At 32.5% G+C, this 20787-nt stretch overlaps 1 protein-coding gene across 6 annotated transcripts in view; it reads right to left on the bottom strand.

The window, feature by feature from the left end:
• Hk (potassium voltage-gated channel subfamily A regulatory beta subunit hyperkinetic) overlaps nt 1–20787 on the bottom strand; it is a 225237-nt gene that overhangs the window by 11735 nt on the left and 192715 nt on the right. For all 6 annotated transcript variants that reach the window (XM_076413091.1, XM_076413090.1, XM_076413086.1 and 3 more), the window contains 5 exons: nt 8453–8549; nt 6091–6218; nt 2870–3082; nt 2452–2597; nt 1409–1618 (listed from right to left, as the gene is read on the bottom strand). In XM_076413091.1, the coding sequence (XP_076269206.1) occupies nt 1409–1618; nt 2452–2597; nt 2870–3082; nt 6091–6218; nt 8453–8549 (794 nt within the window). The remainder of the gene's footprint in view (nt 1–1408; nt 1619–2451; nt 2598–2869; nt 3083–6090; nt 6219–8452; nt 8550–20787) is intronic.

Raw genomic sequence — 20787 nt, 5'->3', positions numbered from 1 at the left:
TGGCTAACTATATTGTAAAAGCCATTGTTGGTTTGTTGGATAAATACCATCAATTGTGAGTATTTGAGTACGTTGTTTTGAATAGTTAAAGACGGGGATATCAAGATGGGATATAAAATATCTTTATTAAAAAATAGTAAATACATATATATATATATATATAATATAGTAATATAATATATAATATAGTAATATAATATAAGAATCGTAAACAAATGTTGGATAGACTAAAAATTAACAGCTTAGTTGTTCACTTGAATCAAACTTTCTGAATATTGGATTATGATTCATGGCATGTTGAGTGTGGAAACTAAAGGTGAATATATAATTAATTTACTATAACTGTAGGAAATCCCATTGTAAGTGTGAAAGTTCTATGTGCCCAGATATATGTGTAATTGTTCAGAATATACATGAGAATTTGGTTAAAATAAGTGAGAAGAGAAGGAATATCATTTTTTTTGCAGATATAGCAAATGCTTCAGCGAGAATGCAGTGATTAAATCTTGTTTTATCAAGAAAGATGTATACAGGTAGTACAGGTAGTACCAAACTAAGGAGAAATACAGTGATATCAAAATTAGTTTACAAGGAAACACTGTACTGAAGGAAACAAGAACTAAGCGTAAAAGGTAAATTTTCTTTAAGGCAATTAAAATATATTACTCGGATATACAATTGTTAATTATGAAGATTAAGCCTCCAGGGGATACTATATCACATAACTATTATAAATACATAACTATTGTAACTGTTCATTGTAGAATTCATTGTAGTTTTTGATAATAATGCATGAATAATAATAATGAATGAATGTCCTTCGATAATATATGCATTAGACGTACTATAGTGTTAAAATAAATTATATTTGATAACAGTATTAAAAAAAATATTTTATTTGGATTAGAATTTTATTTTATGTCAAAGCCAAATTGAACCAAAAACTCAGAGCTGATGCGGCAACATTGCGACGTGTTGACATCATCAATTCAGATGACATGAGTTCATTGTTTTATTGAATGGACTATATATAGAATGGTCATCATTTCAATGCAATATGCTTCTTGATTTATGTTTTGGGACCTTGCAAAGTTAAAGGATTTTGGTTTACTCTGTATATGTTCCGTATAAAAACAAAATGTTGTAATTTTTTCGCTTAATGAATTGTTAGTGTAGTGAACGCCTATGGTGATTTGCTGAGATAATCTGACCAGTGGCAGGATGAATGTTATGATGTTAAGAAGATCATTATAGAGGAAAAAAGTATGAGTAAACACAACATAACACAGTAAATACTTAATTTCTTAGAACATATTTGAAATATCAAAAAAAAATAGATCGGGGGCTTTTCAGTTAATTTAAAACACGAAGTTTCTAACTAAATAACTAAATGATGATTCTCGCTCACCTGCAAGGCTTGAATATTTTCGTAGAGCTGCTCCACGTTGCTGGCACCCAGGAGAAGGCATTGGACCGATTCGTTCTTTAAGCTCCATGCTATGGTCAGTTGGGTCAGGGAGCAGCCGAGCTTCTCGGCTAGACCGTTCAGCTCCCTGATCCGTTCCGAGTGCCTCCGCGTCTCCTCCGGCTGGATGCGTTCCTTCATCCACCCGTAGCCCTGGAAACAGGACGGGGATGATGAGATGAGAAAAAGGAGAAGTCGAGAGCATCGCGATTGGTTCGACAGCACGCGATATCCTGAGAGCGGGCGGGATTGGGAATTATGGCCTTATTAAATTGGGTTGAGGGGGAAGGGGAGCCCGAGGGGGAGCGTGATTAACTGTTGCTTAAATTGCTAAAATCGAAAATTAGGTTGGACTGAAAATGATTGGGTAGTTAATAGATAAGTCGAGTTCAGCGTTAATCCTTGATATATTACACGAGGCCTTGGAGGCACTTTGCAAATTTATTTCTTTTAAATCTTCCTCGAAGATATTAAAACTTTAATTGAAATAATATATTTTCGTTTCTTCTAATAGATGGCACTAATGTCGCATATCTCTGGTAATACATATTCAATGAAGTCATAGTATAATGTGTTTATAAGATAACAGCCATGGAATATTCCAAAGAACTTCTTACAATAGTTTTATTATCTGCGAGTTCGATATGATAATTTTCCTTGCGGATCATTTTCTATAGATGATAATTTTTCATAGCTAAAAATTTCTCACAAATGATGAAGCACAATTTATAATTTAAAAATAAATGGATTTGTTGGTCATTTCTTTTAAAATATACTTAGATAAGTGTTTATTCTTCATAGTTGATCCTATTTGCAGAATCAATCACTTTCTATGACATTAACATGTTTTATAACTGAATATTTTCCATAAAAACGAAAAAGAAAACGAAATTACTTTTCTGAACGGTTTGTTTTTCAACACAACTACTACATTTTTTGTTTAATTATAATAAAATATAAATGTAACGAGATAATGATCTATTTACCTCTTTATTAGTAGCCGCTGTTTCATCTTCGGTCCAAGAAAACGAACTGTACTTGTTCCTGAAGCTGGCTCGGGAAAATAACTGAATGCTGCTGTCGTCTTTTCCTTGAGAGAGGCCCATTGATATCGGAGACCAGGCCATTAATCCTGAAAATTGGTTTAATGACGTAGTGGTGGTCTCGATTTTCTTTAAAATGAAGGATGTTCCTTTAATAAGACGTCAAGAAAATCTATATAAAATTTTACTTTTAGAGAAAAAACTATATTTTTTAAATAGGTAGATAAAATGATCAAAATGTTAAAGTAATATTCTTATTTTTCCCTAGAATAACGGTGAATAATTTGATTTGATAACTACAGCCCCGACCTTAGCATACCTAGTTGAAAATTCGTTATAAAAAATAGAACATTATACTTACCAACTCCAATCTTGTTATATAATTCTGGCATATAGAGCTCGGTTTTCTCCCGACAAAACAGATGGTATTCAGCCTGCTCGACTATGGGGGTGACACAGTTAAATTGTCTGCAGTTTGTGTAAGCTTCCATTATCTCCACAGGAGACCATCGTGCTGTACCCCAGTACATTACCCATCCTTGATTTATAACGTAGTTCATAGCGCGTACCACTTCTGCAATTGTAGATTTAATCGCTATATTAAATTTATTACAAAAAATCTATCTAATGTAACGTATCCAGTACAAAACTAATTCTCATTCACCTACTATTTATATAATAGTAATTTGAAACATTAACAGTGACTTTGACCATTAATTACCAACTTTATCTAACATACATAAATTCTAAGAAATTAAGAAGTGATAAAGCGCTAACCTCATTTATCTTTTCCGCATTTACATTTTGATCGGTTTGTTTTCTTCGATATTTTTTGTAATTACTTCCTCGGCTTTTGGTACCTTATATTTACTGCTGCTTTTTGATATTTGATGGGATTTTAAATTTGCTTTAATTTCCAATTAATAAGCTGATTAAACACGAAAAACAGGAAAATATTTATGTTATTTCTTCGCGATGGCGATTTCTTTAAAATTTCAAGTAAAAGTTTAGAATTTTAAAAGGATTTTGACTTGGTGACTGTCTTTAAACATAAAACGTTAAAGTGACGGAAATAATGTATGTAAAATAATGTATCTAAAAAATTTCACAATACCTTGGCATTCACATGCATTAGATTTAGATCGAGTTAACAAATGAAGGCTATAATGACTTTCAATAACATCGCATAATATTTCTGGTAAATTTCGTCAATGTCAACATACATTTTTATGCAGAACAGAGACGTTCTAGAAAGTGCACGTTATAGATTGCAATGGAGGAATTGTTTTTACACTTCTACATTTTTATTGTTCGCCTATCTAATCCGCAAAAAATACGTTATTTAAATTTTTTTCCCCATAAGCGTTCAATTTCCATAATCGAGCATTTTCCACAACTTTTCAATTTTCATAAATGATTATTTTCCATAATTGTGGAATACATTATTTTATTGATGGAAATTATTTTCCATAATCGATCGTTACTGCTTAATTGTCTTTTGCCATAGCTGTTTATTTTCCATACTTGACCATCTTTTGTAACTGTTTATTTTCCATAATTGATTATGTTCCAAAATTGAAAAATAACATTGAAATTTGAATTAGAATATAAAATATTGAAAGATAAAATATGACCTCTTTTTTGTTTCATGGGTATATTTCAGATAAACCACTCTGGTAACGATAACAGTGCCTAGAGACATTTTTTAAAAATAATGTGAATGCCAAAGTCATTTAATTGGGTATAAATGACATAATATAAATAAAATAACATAAGAATCTATGTCAATATTTGATTGAATAAGCCATTGATTGCTGAAAATGCTAATTCTTGTAATGTTTATTTTCCATAATGGATCATTATTACCTAATTACATTTTTTCCATAAATGTCATTTTCCATACTCGATCATTTTCTATAAATGATAATTTTATATAGTTTGAAAATAAATAGAAACATAAACATTATTTTATTAAACGCCAAGGTAAAATAATTACTCTTGATGTATTAATTGGATAATTGCAAAATTAATCATTCTAATAATGGTAAATAATAATTCTACCCTAGAATAACATGACATGTTAAGAAATAAACATGCGTAAGAATAAATGTCAACATTTAATTGAAAAACTTTGATTACTGAAATTGTCCATTCTTGTAGTGTTTGTTTTTCATAATCAATTGTTAATAGACAATCCATTGTTATTAGAAAATCATATATTCCATAAATTAACATTTTCGTAGGTGATCATTTTCCATCAATGATCATTTTTCATGGCTGATCATTTATTTATTAATTTCTTGTTTAAATTAATCATGCACTTGATCAATATAAAAATATTTCGTTGGTCATTTTATTACTGACTTTATTATGACTTAATCCATTGGTTGGTTCCAAATTAACCACTCTATTTAGAGTGTCTCAAGGCTTTTTATATGTAATATTAATTAATAATGAAAGATGTAATGCACTTTGCTGAAACGAAAAGGAACGAGCTATTTTGCTATACATTACAACATAATATAAAATGAAAATGTATAAGAATCCATATTAACTTGTTTTAAAAAAATACATTAATTATTGAAAATGCTATGTTTTGAAGTGTTTCTTTTTAATAACCGAACAAAAGCGTTTATTTATAATAGGTGATCATTTTTCATAAATAATAATTTTCATAGTCGGTCATTTTTTTCATAAGTTGATAATTTTCCTCGCCGATCATTTTCTATAAATGATAATTTTTCATAACCAAAAATTTCACGTAAATGCTCGTATTTCATACTTTGAAAACAAATGGATTTGTTGGTCATCTTATTTATAATATACCGAGATAAGTGTTTAGTTTTTATAACTGATCTTGATTGCAAAATCAATCATTTCCTATGACATTAACATGTTTTAGAACAAAAAAACGAAATTTCTGTGTTTATTTTTCACAAGTGATCGTTATTTTATAATGAACTATTTTCCAAAAACGCATATTTTTCATAATTGGAAATATTAGCAGTTGATCATTTTCCATATATGATCAGTTTTCATAGCTGATCTTGTTTAAATTAAATAAATCGAGCAGTTATGTAATATGCATCAAAATAAATGAGTCAAGGTCTTAACTAATCACTTTTAACTATTTTTTCCCATAATTTACATGAAATATTACAGTTTCTGATATCATAAAATTAAATTGTTTGCATTTATGAAACATTCTCCACAATCACGCCGAGTTTCTTTAGCAGTTATTCCTTTTGTTTCGTTTTTAACGTCATCATTTCCATAACTGCCGTTCTCGTGACACTTCACTTCCTATTTTTATATGTTCAGAGACGCAAAAGAACGACACAGTTGTCCAGAACGACGGCCGCGTGCACGAACAATTTGTTTTTATATTCTCTTTCTCGGTTCTAACGTAACGTCGGTCGTTCGAATTAAAAGAAAGTAAAAACACGTAGGATTCTGTACCTTGCGGGGATGATAAGCGAGTGGGGGACACTAATGCCTCCACCTTGTAAAGAATTTTAATTGGACGCGAGGAAATGAATGTCGAGAAGTAGGTTAAAAAGGGAATTTGTAAAGGTCGCTTACCCTCCATAGGGCACATGGGATCGGCTTTATGGACGATGACGACATCGATGTAGGATAGTTGGAGTCGCTGTAAACTTGCTTTAACACTTTCAATAATATGTTTTCTGGATAGACCCCTTTCCTCCGATCTGAAAGTTCAAAAAATATTATTATAAAAGCTATACTTTTAATATGAATAGTAACTAACAACCAAGTAACAACTTCTCTTTATTATAAGTAGAAGAAATCAAGTAAATTGGCTTTTTGACCCTACGAGTTGAAAGCTATACAATAAAACAAGTTGGTAATTGATTGATGTAGTTTCACTGTTGATATTAATGGACATACTTGATCTAAATTGTAATAATTCTCTTATAAGAAAATGAGTAGAACAATCCTTTTGGTTGATTGGAAATAACTAAGCAAATAAACATTTCAATTTGCAGAAGTATATTTCAGAAAAAGAAAAAGATGATGACTTATTTAAGTTAAAGTAGGTTAGTCTTACTAACAAAGTCCTTATTCTTTTTGATTTGCTTAAAGTGCTTGCATATATTTGGATCAGCGATACCTGTTGGTTAAAATATGTAGTATCAATGTAAAAAATCGTTAAATTCAATGGTTTTGAAATTTAACTACATAAAATACATAATTTCCATGAAGTATTATTAGAGTTATTCATTATTATTATTTTTTAATAGAAACATATAGCGATGCTGCTGCGTAATAACCCAATTGGCATTTTTGGATTCAATAATTTCAAGTTGAGTGCTGATTTTGACGCCAATAACAGATAATTATTGAACGTAAACCCCGCTGACAATCTCAAAGAATTTTCAAACACCTTAATAGTTCATCAATCCACAGTCGATCACATGATACTGATGAATCAACAGGTGGTGATGTATCATGCCTTGGCTGACATATAGTTTCGAAATGGTGAAAATTGTTCGGTTTTTGGATTGTTGCTTTCGAGACGGTATCGCCAAATTGTTAAATAGGTGGGGAAAAGTTGCAGAAAATGATGCAACATATTTTTGATTAGTACATACCAGGTGCACTGGAAAGTCAAGCTGTTGAATTTTGTGAAAGTAACACCGTCCTAGATTTATACCTCTTTGAAAATGTCAAGTTTCGTTCCTTAAAACTTTATTCATTTTCCTTATTTAATCAAAAAAAAGCCACTGAAACTCATCGTTTGCTGGTAGAAACTTACGATGAACATGCTCTAACCTTGAAAACATGTGAGGCGTGGCTTTGAAAATTCAAAAGTGGTGATTTCGACGTGCAAGACAAAGAACGTTCTGATAGACCAAAAAGTTTGAAGGTGCGAAATTGCAAGAGTTATTGGATGAAGACCCAACTCAAAAACAATTGGAAGAAGCGTTAAAGGTAACTTAAACGATTAGAAGACGGCTATTATAAACAACGGGAAAAATCCATACATGGGAATGGATGCCACATCAATTGAATGACAAAATAGTCTGTAAAATATTGGTTCAAAGGTATGACCAGAAGTCATTTCTGCATCGAATAGTGATGGCTGATGAAAAGTGTATTTATTTTAAAAAGCCTAAGCACAAAAAATCATAAATACCATCTGGCGAAGCCGGTTGATCAACTCTAAGCCGAAATAGTTTTGTTGAAACCTGGTGAAACAGTTAATAGTTGTGACGGCTACCGGCAACAAATGATCAATTTGAACCATGAATTGATCGAAAAATATCTAGAATAGGCCTGAAGATACGATAATGTGATTTTCCAGCATGATAAGGGACCATTAAAAGTACTTGGATGGGACATAACATCGTAACTGCAATACCCTCCAGGCATTGGCGTTAGGACATCCAGAAATTGCCTGAAAGAGGGACAAGATGTATCGAATCAAATGGCTAATACTTTTAATAAGTAAGTTTTTCCATTTTCTTGAAAATTATGTAGTTTTTTCCCAAAATAAACTTTAACCTTTACTGACTTTTGAATACACTTGGTATTGTACCAATTTTTCTCAGTAAATACCTTTTTAAAATGAAAAAAGTACCAAAAGATTTGAACTTTTTAACATTTTCTATTAAATATTTTACTAAAAATCTTTATAACTTGCTTTTAATATAAAATAAAAAAAATTAAAACAGTTTTTGAGCTTTTCTTTATTTGCGTACATAATGAAATTTGACTTTATTTTATATCCAGTGGTCATTTTCAGATCCTTGTATATTAATGTTTAAAACTAGATACGGAACATGTGAAATAAATACATGTCATTCTGCAAACTATTTTAACCCAGTCAAACGAAAAATAAAATAAAAAATTGGCAGAGCAAAGGCGAAGTGATAAAAGCGCCAGTCGGATAAACATTAAAGATTCCAATCTGCGAGCTTACCTGGTGCTCCAATAAATCTTGGTCGTAACAATGAAACTCGTTCTTTTCCAACCTCTTCTGGCTAGAATTCGACCCAGTTCGACTTCCGCCCTGGTTCCTGCAAATAATACAAATTTCAGCTCGGATCTGGCTGGCGGCGTTCTTTCGCAACATCGCAAACTGACGCGACTAACGAACTAACTATTATACGATTACATTTTCATAGTGGGGAACCGTATTTAGAAACTTTTGGAATGATTTCTTGTCGAGAACGAATTACTCTGACGCTGCGGAGAGATTTGGCGGTCTTATGTTTCAAGAAACTTCAATAACTCATTATCTTTGACGGCTTTGAAATGAGAATCGTTATTATTCTATTTATAAGGATAAACTCAACATGGTGAAGAGAGGAAAGGAGGGAAAAACCATGATATGACAAAAATGTGAACTTGGAATATACTATGATTGGCGGGTAAGGAAACTGGAGGAGGAATTTGAACAGGTGGGATGGGATAGTGAATGAAACAAAAAAAGGAGCTCGGCATCTATAAAATCAGCAAATATACAGTGGAGCGGAGTTCATCAGTACGAGTAAGCTATTGGAATAAGAAATAGGAAATGGACAATGTATTGTAATAAAAATTAAAGAAAAAGTATAATAGTTCTATACACTTCAGGACAAGATGATGCAATGGGTAACAAAGAAAAGTTCTGGGGCCATTTACCATGGATAACTGAAGAATCAGAAGGAAAATTATACATTATGGAAGATTTCAATAGTAGAGTGGGGTAAATATAGTACAATTATTGGAAAATACAAAGAAGGTATGAGAAGTGACAATGGTAAAATAATTTTTTGTCTGATGTATAACATAATTAAAAATACATCTTTTGCTCATAATAAAATCCATCATTATACAAGGGAAGTAAAAAGTAAAAAATTAACAATCAATAATAAAAACAGAAGAACAATGTGGAAACAAAGGTGAGATGTGGAGCAGAAATACGAACTGATCACTACTTAGTTATCACGACAATAAGGTTAGATAATGCATCAATGAAACTGACAGTAAAGAGGCGAATATATTTTTAAGAAATTTAACAGAGAGGTGACAATACGGATGGCAAACAAATGAACAACTCTGGAATTAATTCAAGAACTCACAATTGGAGGCAGGGACATTGACCCATGGTATTACGAAAGATCTGGCCAAAAACAGACAGCATGGTGGTTCAAAGAAATTAGAGTGGAAATAAAACAAAATAAAAACCTTGAAAGAAACTATCTGACTAAAAAGTCAATCGAAAACTAGAAAATATACAAAAAAGCAAAGCAAAATAAATAGATAGAAAAGGCATAAAAGGAAACATGGATACAATTTGAAGAAAGTATGTTATATAGTGCGATTAATATGGAAATCAGTCTTGTGGCTGTTTTGTTGTGATAAAATAAATTAGTTTTAGAGTAAATTAAAAGTTTTTCTTTTATTCGGATATCTCTTATCTCGCATAATAATCTACAATAAAGCAGGACAAGAACTGAATGTAAAAATTTGGAAACTATGGGATATCAAGTTCTTAGCTGTGACAAGAAATTGACTACCTCTGGTTGTCCTGCAGATTTTTCCTTTGGATGGCATATCTTGATTGTTCGCTTTGTCTGATTCAAATGTGTTATATAATAGTAGACTGAACGTGATGGAGTCGTGAATCTAAAATTACGGCACTGAATACTGGTCTATAGTTTGTATGCGCTCCTCAACATTGTAAGTTTTCATGGCGATTTTTGCCCAACAACAGTAGATTTCCCGAACAGAGCTGTCAAATATAATAGCTGTGTAACTTACTAATATTGCCATTATGTTGTGTTGAAGTTTGTTTTCAAAAATCATTACCATTTAATACATCTATTATGAGGTAGTAAATAAAGAACTACACTAGCAAAGAACAGGCACACTTGAGACTACTTCATGTGAAACTTTCTAGAAAAGATACAGGAGGAAAACAGGAAAGTTTATTGAAAATATTAAAATAAAGTGAAACGTGGAAGATGGTTGTAATAAAACAAAGAAAACCAAAGAAATTACATAATTTGGTAGATACGGAGGCTGTACCTATAGCCTATATTTATGATAATACTTAAAATGAAAGATGGAGTAGCTATAAATAAAAAATATTAAGTACGAAAGAAGAAGTACTGAGAAAATTGAAAATTGTGAACGAACGGAGTTAAGATAGTATTAGAAATATTGAAAAAATGGGTTAGAATTAGTAGAATTATTGTATTTTTAGTGGATATTTTCAATGGAATATGGAACAAATCCCACGAAATTGGAAAGTAGTACTTATTGTTCCGATACATAAAAAGGAGTTAAACAACATAATAATTACAAAGGGATTAAGATAATATGTGTGCACGAATGTGCGCAGTCATGAAGATATACTAGAAAATTATAGAAAAAGTCTTAACTCAGTGGTAGATAAGTTTCTAATAGAATCGCAAAGCAGATTTCGAAGGGGACGGAGTATACAAGACCATATATAGACCATAGTATATATAGGTCAAATAGTGAAAAAAGTTTGGATAGAAATCGAAGGTAATAGAAATGTATACCAGAACTGGAAAAATCAGGAATTTGATTTTTACTGTAAATGGCAAATTCATTAATAAAAGGGAAATATGAAGGAAAACTAAAACTGAATTAAACAAATCAATTTTCAGACCAACCCTAACATTCTAGATTCCTAGACGTCGATATTGTCAAAGAGAGGTAAGAGTAAGACACAAGCAGAAACGAAACACCTCAGAAAAGTCAGGAGTGTAACAAAGATAACAGGATGGGAAGTAAAGACGAAAAAAGAAGACCTCAATATTGAATAAGGGAAGTAGTGAGAAGAGCACATAGAAATGAGACAATTCAGATAGTGGGGACACTTACAGCGCATAGATGACACAAGACAGGTAGATATAATATGGGCAGCAAGAACGTGAAAAATTAGAACGACGAAGTGATCTTGTGATGCAAGAAGACTGAGCAAAGCCTGGCCAAAATGGAAGGAAATTATACATACAAGAGATTGACTGTGAAGTTTTGATGTATACACCGTTTGGCCCGGACTTTACCTCGTCCGATTATCATTTGTTTCGCTCTGTGCAAAACTCTCTTCACGGCATAATATTACAATAACAAGCATTTCTAACAAAACTATTATCATATGATAACACGTACGGCAAAATCCCGCTACCATTTTGATTGCGCACCATCTTGCTTGTGTGAAGTTTAACTCTGTTTCGCTTTAACCATTGTGTTATGTAGATGTCCAAATTTTATTATTAATAAATATACGCCACGAGAACGAGCAGAAATAGTGACAATATTTATTGAAACTAATCTTTCCATTATTGCCACTCAGCGGAAATTGCGTCAAAAATATCCCAATCGCCCAGTGCGTCATAAAACCACAATTTATTGTTTACATGCGAATTTTTGATAGTACGGTACGATAGCAGCAGGCCTTGTTCTGGAAGACAACGGACGTCTCATAACGCTGAAAATGTGACTCTGGTGCGCGAATTCGGAGACGTGGTTTCCAGTTACACATTTCTGCACACAGTTTAAGGCTAATTTTAAAAACTGATTTGAAAATGTTCCCGTACAAAATTCAATTAGTCCAAAAATTGCTACCGAGAGATCCTGATCACGAGTCGAGTACAGTAATGCAATTCTAAGGCTGTCTGGTGAAATTGAATATTTTTCTTGTGCCTGAAATGGAAGAGCAAGGACTAGAGGACATGTGGTTTCAGCAAGATGGAGCCACCCCACACACAGCTCGTTCAACAATTCAATGATTGAATGACATTTATCCACTAAGAAAAATTTCGCGAAGATTTAGCATGGCCAGCCAGATCTCCGGATTTAACAGCATCAGGCTTTTTCTTATGAGGTTTTTAACATTAAAAGTTTATGTGAATAAGCTCCAAACGATTCAACATCTTAAAGACAATATTCGTCACGAAATTGAAGAAATTCAGCCTCAGATGTTGCAGGATGTCATGAAAAATGCCTTAAAAAGAGCCAAAAGCTGCATAGCGAATCATAACGAAAAAAAATGTAAAGATCAAATAAACTTTTTGTGAAAAAAAACTTTTCTTTGAGAAAAGTTATAGGTAATCAAAATGGTAGTGGGACTTTTACACCACGTTGTATAAGCTAATTAACATTAATATTATCTTTTCTGTGTTATTATTACCTTATTCGCAATTTGTTTTCATAAAAAATAAACATTACGGAATTATTTCAAGTGAAACAATGAGGAACATTTTCTTCTATAATAGTTTAATTGAAAAGTCCCCGGCCATGACACATAGATGGCGCTACTGGAATAAAACCCATATATTTTTAGTTAGCCCTAACTCTCAAAAGATGCGTGTATAAATTTGACAGCTGTCCGTTCATTCGTTTGTAAATTATAGCATTTTGAGTAAAGGAACTTTTGTTATTGTGAAAAAATGGATAAAAAAAAATTTCGCGTGTTGATAAAATATTGCTTTTTGAAGCGCAAAAATACAGTTGAAGCAAAAACTTTGCTTGATTCCGAATTTCCCTGACACTGCCCCAGGAAAATCAACCATCAAGGATTGGTATGATAAGTTTAGACGTGGTGAAATGAGCACCGAAGACGGTGAACGCAGTGGACGCTCAAAAGAGGTTTTTACCGACGAAAATAATAAAAAAATTAATGTAAATTGAATGAAATAGCAGACACTCTAAAGATATCAACTGAACGTATACATCATATTATTCACGAATATTTGGGTATCAGAAAGCTCTGTGGCAAGTGGGTGCCGCGTGAGCTTACTTTTGACCAAAAACAACGATTTGATGATTCGGAGAAGTCTTTGAAGATGTTCAAGCGTAATAAACCCGAGTTTCTGCGTTGATACGTGACAATGGATGAAACATGGTTCCATCATTTCACTCCGAAGTCCAATCGACAGTCATCCGAGTGAACTGTACACGATGAACCCGCTCCAAAGCGTGGGATAACGCAACAGTCGGCTGGCAAAGTTATGGCGTCTGTATTTTAGGATGCCCATAGAATAATTTTCATTGATTACCTGAAAAAAGGAAGAACCATCAGCAAGGACTATTACATAGCGCTATTGGACCGTTTGAAGGAGAAATCGCCGAATAACATACGCATTTGAAGAAAAAGAAAGTGCTGCTTCACCGTGTCACAAGTCAGTGAAAACAATGGCAAGAATCCATGAATTGGGCTTCGATTTGCTTCCTCATTCACCGTATTCTCCAGATCTGGCCACTCAGCGACTATTTCCTGTTATCAGATATCAAAATAGTGTTCGTTGGGAAGAAATTTTCGTCGAATGAAGAGATGATCGCGAAAACTGAGGCCTATTTTGAAGCAAAGGACAAATCGAACTACAAAAATGGTATCGAATAGTTGGAGGGTCGCTATAATCAGTATATCACCCTTGAAGGGAATTATGTTGAATAAAAAAAACGAATTTTGCCAAAAAAATGTGTTTTACTATGGTAAGTCGGGGACTTTTCAATTGACCTGTTATAGTATAATAAAAGAAACCAGTAAATTATCTTTAATCTTCAATAATCATTATCCTTCGACCTTCGTACATGATGACTTATTATACAGCTTACGTCCCCATTGTCGTTCGTCGGTAGATTTATCGATTAAATCCAATCCAGGCATTTGTATAATGGATACGTCAAAATGCCGGTCGTTCCACAAACGATCCTAGTCACATTTCATCGGATAATATGCACACTCAGATTTATTCGCCTTTAATATGTGCGACGAGATGGTCTCCAGATCCGACCGACAAACAATAAGGAGAGCGCGATTAGAATTACGCTGGTTGTATGGAATTGTTATATTAAATTAGATTAAATTGGGTGGAAATTTTGATCATAATAGTTCTGATGCTCACTAGGATGTTCAATAAGTTCATGGAGCTGAAACTCAATCCCGCTATCTGCCAATTTATGGACTTTCCACCACTATAGTGGTTTTCTGGAAGGTGTGGAATATAGAAATAAAAAGAATGGGGTATACTAATTGATATAAATGGGGTATACTAATTGATATAAACAAGTCAATTGAAAAGTCCCCGGCCTACCATAGTAAAACACATATTTTTGGCAAAATTAGTTTTTATTTTATTCAACATAATTCCCTTCAAGGGTCATATACTGATTATGGCGACTCTCCAACTTTTCGATACCATTTTTGTAGTACGATTTGTTCTTCGCTTCAAAATAGGCCTCAATTTCGGCGATCACCTTTTCATTCGACGACAATTTCTTCCCAGCGAGTATTCTTTTGAGATCTGAGAACAGGAAATAGTCGCTGGGGGGCCAGATCTGGAGAATACGGTGGATGAGGAAGCAATTCAAGGCCCAACTCATGAAGTTTTACCATCGTTTTCACTGACTTGTGACACGGTGCATTGTTTTGGTCAAGCAGCACTTTCTTTTTTTTCCAAAAGCGACCGTTATCGACTATTTCGTCCTTCAAATAGTCCAATAACGCTATGTTATGTAATAGTCGCTGTTGATAGTCCTTCTTTTTTCAAGGTAGTCAATGAAAATTATTCCATATGTATCCCAAAATACAGACTCCATAACCTTGCCAGCCGACTGTTGGGTTTTCCCACGCTTTGGAGCGGGTTCATCGTGTGCAGTCCACTCGAATGATTGTCGATTGGACTTTGGAGTGAAATGATGGAGCCATGTTTCATCCCTTGTCACATATCGACGCAAAAACTCGCGTTTATTGCGCTTGATCATCTTCAAACACTGCTCCGAATCATCAACTCGTCGTTGTTTTTAGTCAAAACCCTACCCATACCCAAATATTGGTGAATGATATGATGTATACGTTTAGTTGACATTTTTAGAGTATCTGCTATTTCATTCAATTTTAATTTACGGTCATCCAAAATCATTTTGCCGATTTTTTAAATATTTTCGTCGGTAACAACCTGTTTTTGGCGTCCACTGCGTTCACCGTCTTCGGTGCTCATTTCACCACGTCTAAACTTAGCTGGGGCAGTGTCTGGAAACTCGGCATCAAGCCAAGTTTTTGCTTCAACTGTATTTTTCCCTTCAAAAAGCAATATTTTATCAAAACGCGAAATTACTTTTTATCCATTCTTTTTCACAATAACAAAAGTTAATTCACTCAAAATGCTATAATTCACAAACTAATGATCCGACTGCTGTCAAATTTGTCCACGCAACTTTTGAGCAATAGGGCTAACTAAAAACATATGGATTTCATTCTAGTAGCGCTATCTGTGCGTCAGACCGGGGACTTTTCAATTGACCTGTTAGAAAAATATATTATATGTTATATTAATTGGTAGAAAACATAAATTATCCGTACATATTAAGTTGCTTTTGTATAAGTAAATTATAAAACCGATCTGGGCCTATGAAATCCAGTTCTGAGGTTGTTTTTTATTCTGGAACCTCTGGAGGATAGCTATGTTAGATTTGCTAGTTGTATTCTATAGTTCAATATTATAGGTTGAGCCTAAATATTAACGTATCTGGCAAAACTTTGTTATCTAATGATAACTTAGCTTTACGCCCTATCAGCTAATTCATTTAGTTTAGTTTAATCCCAAGCTGTTTGCGTTTTGTCAGTATATGTTTTTTCCTTGTCAAACGTCGATAAAAATGCATTCCCAGATATTTAACGTTGTATGCTTTCGGAAGTTCATTATTATTCAATTTTACTGAGGGACAAGTCCTTCTACAAAGGGTGAATGTCACGTGGGTAAATTTTGTATCATTTGCTTTGATACGCCACGTTTTCAACCACAATTCGACTTTATTAAGATGAACTTAGAGGTTTCTTGTGGCTGATATGGATCCTCGTGTTTTGATAAAACGGACTAATTACGGACGTCAAATTGATATAATATCTCTCTTCTGTGATCATTTTAAGTGCTTTAACATAGTTTTTCAAAAACTTTAGAGATCACAACTATCAAGTTTCTAGGACGATAAGAAAACAAAAGTAAAATGAGAAGGAAAAAATCGCTTCGAGTTTAGAACACATTTAACATTTTTACAAACTGCGTTTGGCAGTATATTTCACGTGCATTGGCTGTGACTATATTTTACATTTGTATTTGGATGAAACTTCTACTTATAAAACATTCATTAATGCTCTGATATAAAGTACGACTAGTTAATTAAAGTATGCCGTAATGTAAACACAATACTGTTTTAATAAAACATCTTCGTGGTCGATTTGTTCACCTGAATCATCACTAGTCGTAAAGCGAGACTGAAACGTAAATTCTCCGAAGAAAATTTAACGACAACGCAAATTCGTAGTTCGATATTAAGCAGCCTGAAACCAATTCGTTATATCTGTGCAAAAAAAAGCCTGGGAGTATTTATTACCTTCTGAAATTCTCGCCTGTATAATTCGTTATAACGTAATTTATTATGTTTTCGGAACGAAAGCGTTAGTTAAAGGTTTACGAGGATTCTCCAACCGGTATACATTGTGTAATAAAGAATTTATATTATATTTTGTAGGTTTTTAATGTCTTCTGTAACATTTTTAGTTTATTTTAGATTTTTTATGGACGATCATTGAGTTTTAGTCATCAACGAGCTTAAATAAATTATGGACGTTTTTTTGTTATCGTTCGATAATAGAAATAATTAAACTTAGATTTCCAACACAAAGAGCAACAAATTAGATTTGTTTTGTTCGTAATTTAATTTTGTGTAGAAGTCACAAAATTATATTATTATTTTTGTATTGTTTGGGTTCGGTACCGACTTCAAAATGATCAATTGGTAATAGTTAAAATAATATTGTAAATAGATAAATAGGTTTAGACAAATATTAAACTAAATTGTGTGTATATAGTGGAATATAAGATGCGTGTAGGTTAAATAAGGTTTTTGTTTATTTGTATTTAGTTATTACAACGACTATCATGTACATATTTTATTTAAATTTATTTTTTGGTTAAAAATCTAAGTTTATTATATTATTTTTTAACTTTTAGTGAGTTCCTTATTTATTTTTTGAAGTCGGTTTAGTTTTTTGTTAAAAATATTTTAATTTTCTCTTTTTAATGTTGATTGAGAACTGAATGCTCTAACCATTCCAACTATACCATGGAAGTGCCTACAGTATTTGTACGACTCCTCATGTATTATGGTTAGGGTTTAAAAAGCAAACAATGGCTTTTGCATTGAAGGAATTCCGATTTTCCGTCACATCAGTTCAGCAGTAACATTATACACAAATATTTATTTATTTTAGGTAAAAATTATGTGAAAACTTTTTAGGTGTCTTTGAAATTTGAGTGTTTTCCTCGATTTGTCCCCTTTTTTCCAACAGGTCCTGACTTGGTTCCAATGGGACCGCCTCGGAAGTGCACGAATAAAAAAGAACTTTCAAAATTCGTTGATTGAAAAGTCCCCGACCTACCATAGTAAAACACATTTTTTTGGCAAAATTAATTTTTTTTATTCAACATAATTTCCTTCAAGGGTAATACACTGATTATAGCGACCATCCATTTTTTCGATACCACTTTTGTAGTACAATTTGACCTTTGCTTCAAAATAGACCTCATTTTCGGCGATCACCTCTTCATTCGACGAAAATTTCCTACCAGCGAGCATTCTTTTGAGATCTCAGATCTGAAGAATACGTGGATGTGGAAGCAATTTGAAGCCCAATTCATGGATTTTTGCCATCGTTTTCACTGACTTGTGACACGGTGCATTATCCTGGTGAAGCAGCACTTTCTTTTTCTTCAAATGCAGCGGTTTTTCGGCGATTTCGTCCTTCAAACGATCCAATAACGCTATGTAATAGTCACTGTTGATGGTTCTTCCTTTTTCAAGGTAGTCAATGAAAATTATTCCATGCGTATCCCAAAATACAGACTCCATAATCTTGCCAGCCGACTGTTGCGTTTTCCCACGCTTTGGAAAAACTCGGATTTTTTACGCTTGATCATCTTCAAACACTACTCCGAATCATCAACTCGTCGTTGTTTTTGGTCAAAAGTGAGCTTGCGCGGCACCCAATTTGCACAGAGCTTTCTCATACTCAAATATTCGTTAATGATATGCTGTACACGTTCAATTAATATACTTAGAGTGTGTTCTATTTCATTTAGTTTCAATGTACGGCCATTCAAAATTATTTTGTGGATTGTTTAAATGTTTTCGACGGTAACAACCTCTTTTGGTTCTGCGTTCACCGTCTTCGGTGCTCATTTTACATCGTATAAACTTAGCATACCAGTGGATGGTGGATTTTCCTGGGGCAGAGTTCAACTATATTTTTCCATTCAAAAAACAATGTTTTATCAACACGCTAAATTTCTTTTTATCAATTTTCTTCACAATAACAAAAGTTGCTTCATTCAAAATGTTATAATTCACAAACTATTGATCTGATAGCTGTCCAATTTATACACGCATCTTTTGAGGATTCTAACTAAAAAACATATGGATTGAATTATAGTAGTGCCATCTATGCGTCAGGCCGGGAAGTTTTCAATTAACCTGTTACATTACAAAGAAAATTACAGTCACACATAGAAACTCCTCCTTTTTTGAAGTCGATTAAGCATTAGCATTGGATTTGATCCCAGAGTATCATGGGTTTGTCAGGCGTATCTATATAACGAAATTTTAATAATCACAAAGCTACATGAAAATAAAAAATTGTAGTATAAAAATCCTTTTTTTTTCAATTTATTTATATATTATTAGTAATCGTTGCTGATAAATTTACAATTTGTGTCCACGGTGACTTAAAACTAAGTATTCATTTCATTTTGACGTCTCATTGGTCTTTATTTAGTTTCTAATAAAATAAAAGGTAGTATTTGGGAGCATCCATAATATATCTCATGATTTTATTCTGAAATACTTGTATTATGTTGATATTACTTCTCCAAAACATCTCCATAGAATTCAGTTTATAGGTCCATATAAGTTTTAGTATTTGCTTGTACAGTACCAATTTATTATATAGGGATAATTTAAATTTTCTTCCAAGTAATTAATATTTTTTTTTGTGTTTCAATCCGTGTTCTTTTCTTTTCTTTTTCATACGCTCTTCCAATAGAATTTTGTATCAGGAAATACCCCAAGCATTGTTGTGCAATGTTATACATATATATTTCATATATATTACTGGTTGACTTTCTTTTTCAATATCTGGGTCCACATATTTATGTGATTATTTTCGTGTTGCAATTTTCTTGTTGATTATTCGCTATTTGTCTATTGTCTTCAACAGGCAAGTATCGCAGCGTCATCAGCAACATTTTCTATTTGTGGTATGTCCGATATATAGAGTAAGCAATGAACAGACTCAAAACACTGTTTTGCGGCAGTTTTGTTTCATTCATTGATGACTAAGTTTATTTTTGTTTAACTCTAAATATCCTGAGATGTAGGAGATTAAGAATTCAATGTATTGCTTCGTTAATATTTTATGGAGTTTATATACGAGTTCCTTATGCTACACTTTACCAATGGCCCGCGTCACCTCATATACTACAGCTAATGAAACTGTTAATTAGTTTCTAATTATATAGTTATGTTCTTTGACTTACTTATTATTTTGTTATTTCTGACTGAGAAAAAGACACTAATTTTTCACTGGCAATGAAAAATGAAATGAGAAAAATAATAACATTGTTGAGAAAACAATTTGAATTTATTAATATATGCCATTTAAAACAGCAACAAATCTATATATAATTTTTAATATATATTACTAGTACAAAATTAATTAAAAATAGTACAGCATAATGTAGTCGACACAGTGGTAAATGGTTCAGATATATTGGGTACGATTTCAGATGGCGTAAAAAGACAAATGCAAAGAAATTTATCGGTGCTGTTACTTTGATATTAAAATAAACTATATTTTAGACCAATCTTATTTTATTTCTTTCATTTTCATTAATATTTTAACTATCTCATTAAACATTTTTTATTTATAATAATATTTCAAATTATTTTAAGTTATTTAAATGGAAAAATATAAATTAGTGTACTGTTAAAAAACGGAACAAGTATTTAAGTATAGACGTTTGATTATTTTTCGACTTGTAGTGTACCAAAACAATATTATATTAATAATTTCAATATCATTAGGACTAATTGATGTTCTTCAATAATAATTTGACAAATAGCTTAAATAATAATGAAAACAACATCATCAATTAAATTTAATAATTGCATGTAAACGTCCGAAAATAATTGATATATCAACTCCTAGCTGACTGAAAGTTCTTTGGAGAATTTATG

Source organism: Rhynchophorus ferrugineus, unplaced genomic scaffold (assembly GCF_030347505.1).
Source record: "Rhynchophorus ferrugineus isolate W39M unplaced genomic scaffold, kcgeb_rfMv2 rfM9, whole genome shotgun sequence".
Taxonomy (NCBI): domain Eukaryota; kingdom Metazoa; phylum Arthropoda; class Insecta; order Coleoptera; family Curculionidae; genus Rhynchophorus; species Rhynchophorus ferrugineus.
Note: the sequence above shows the minus strand (reverse complement) of the source record. Positions and strands in the feature narration are given on the sequence as shown.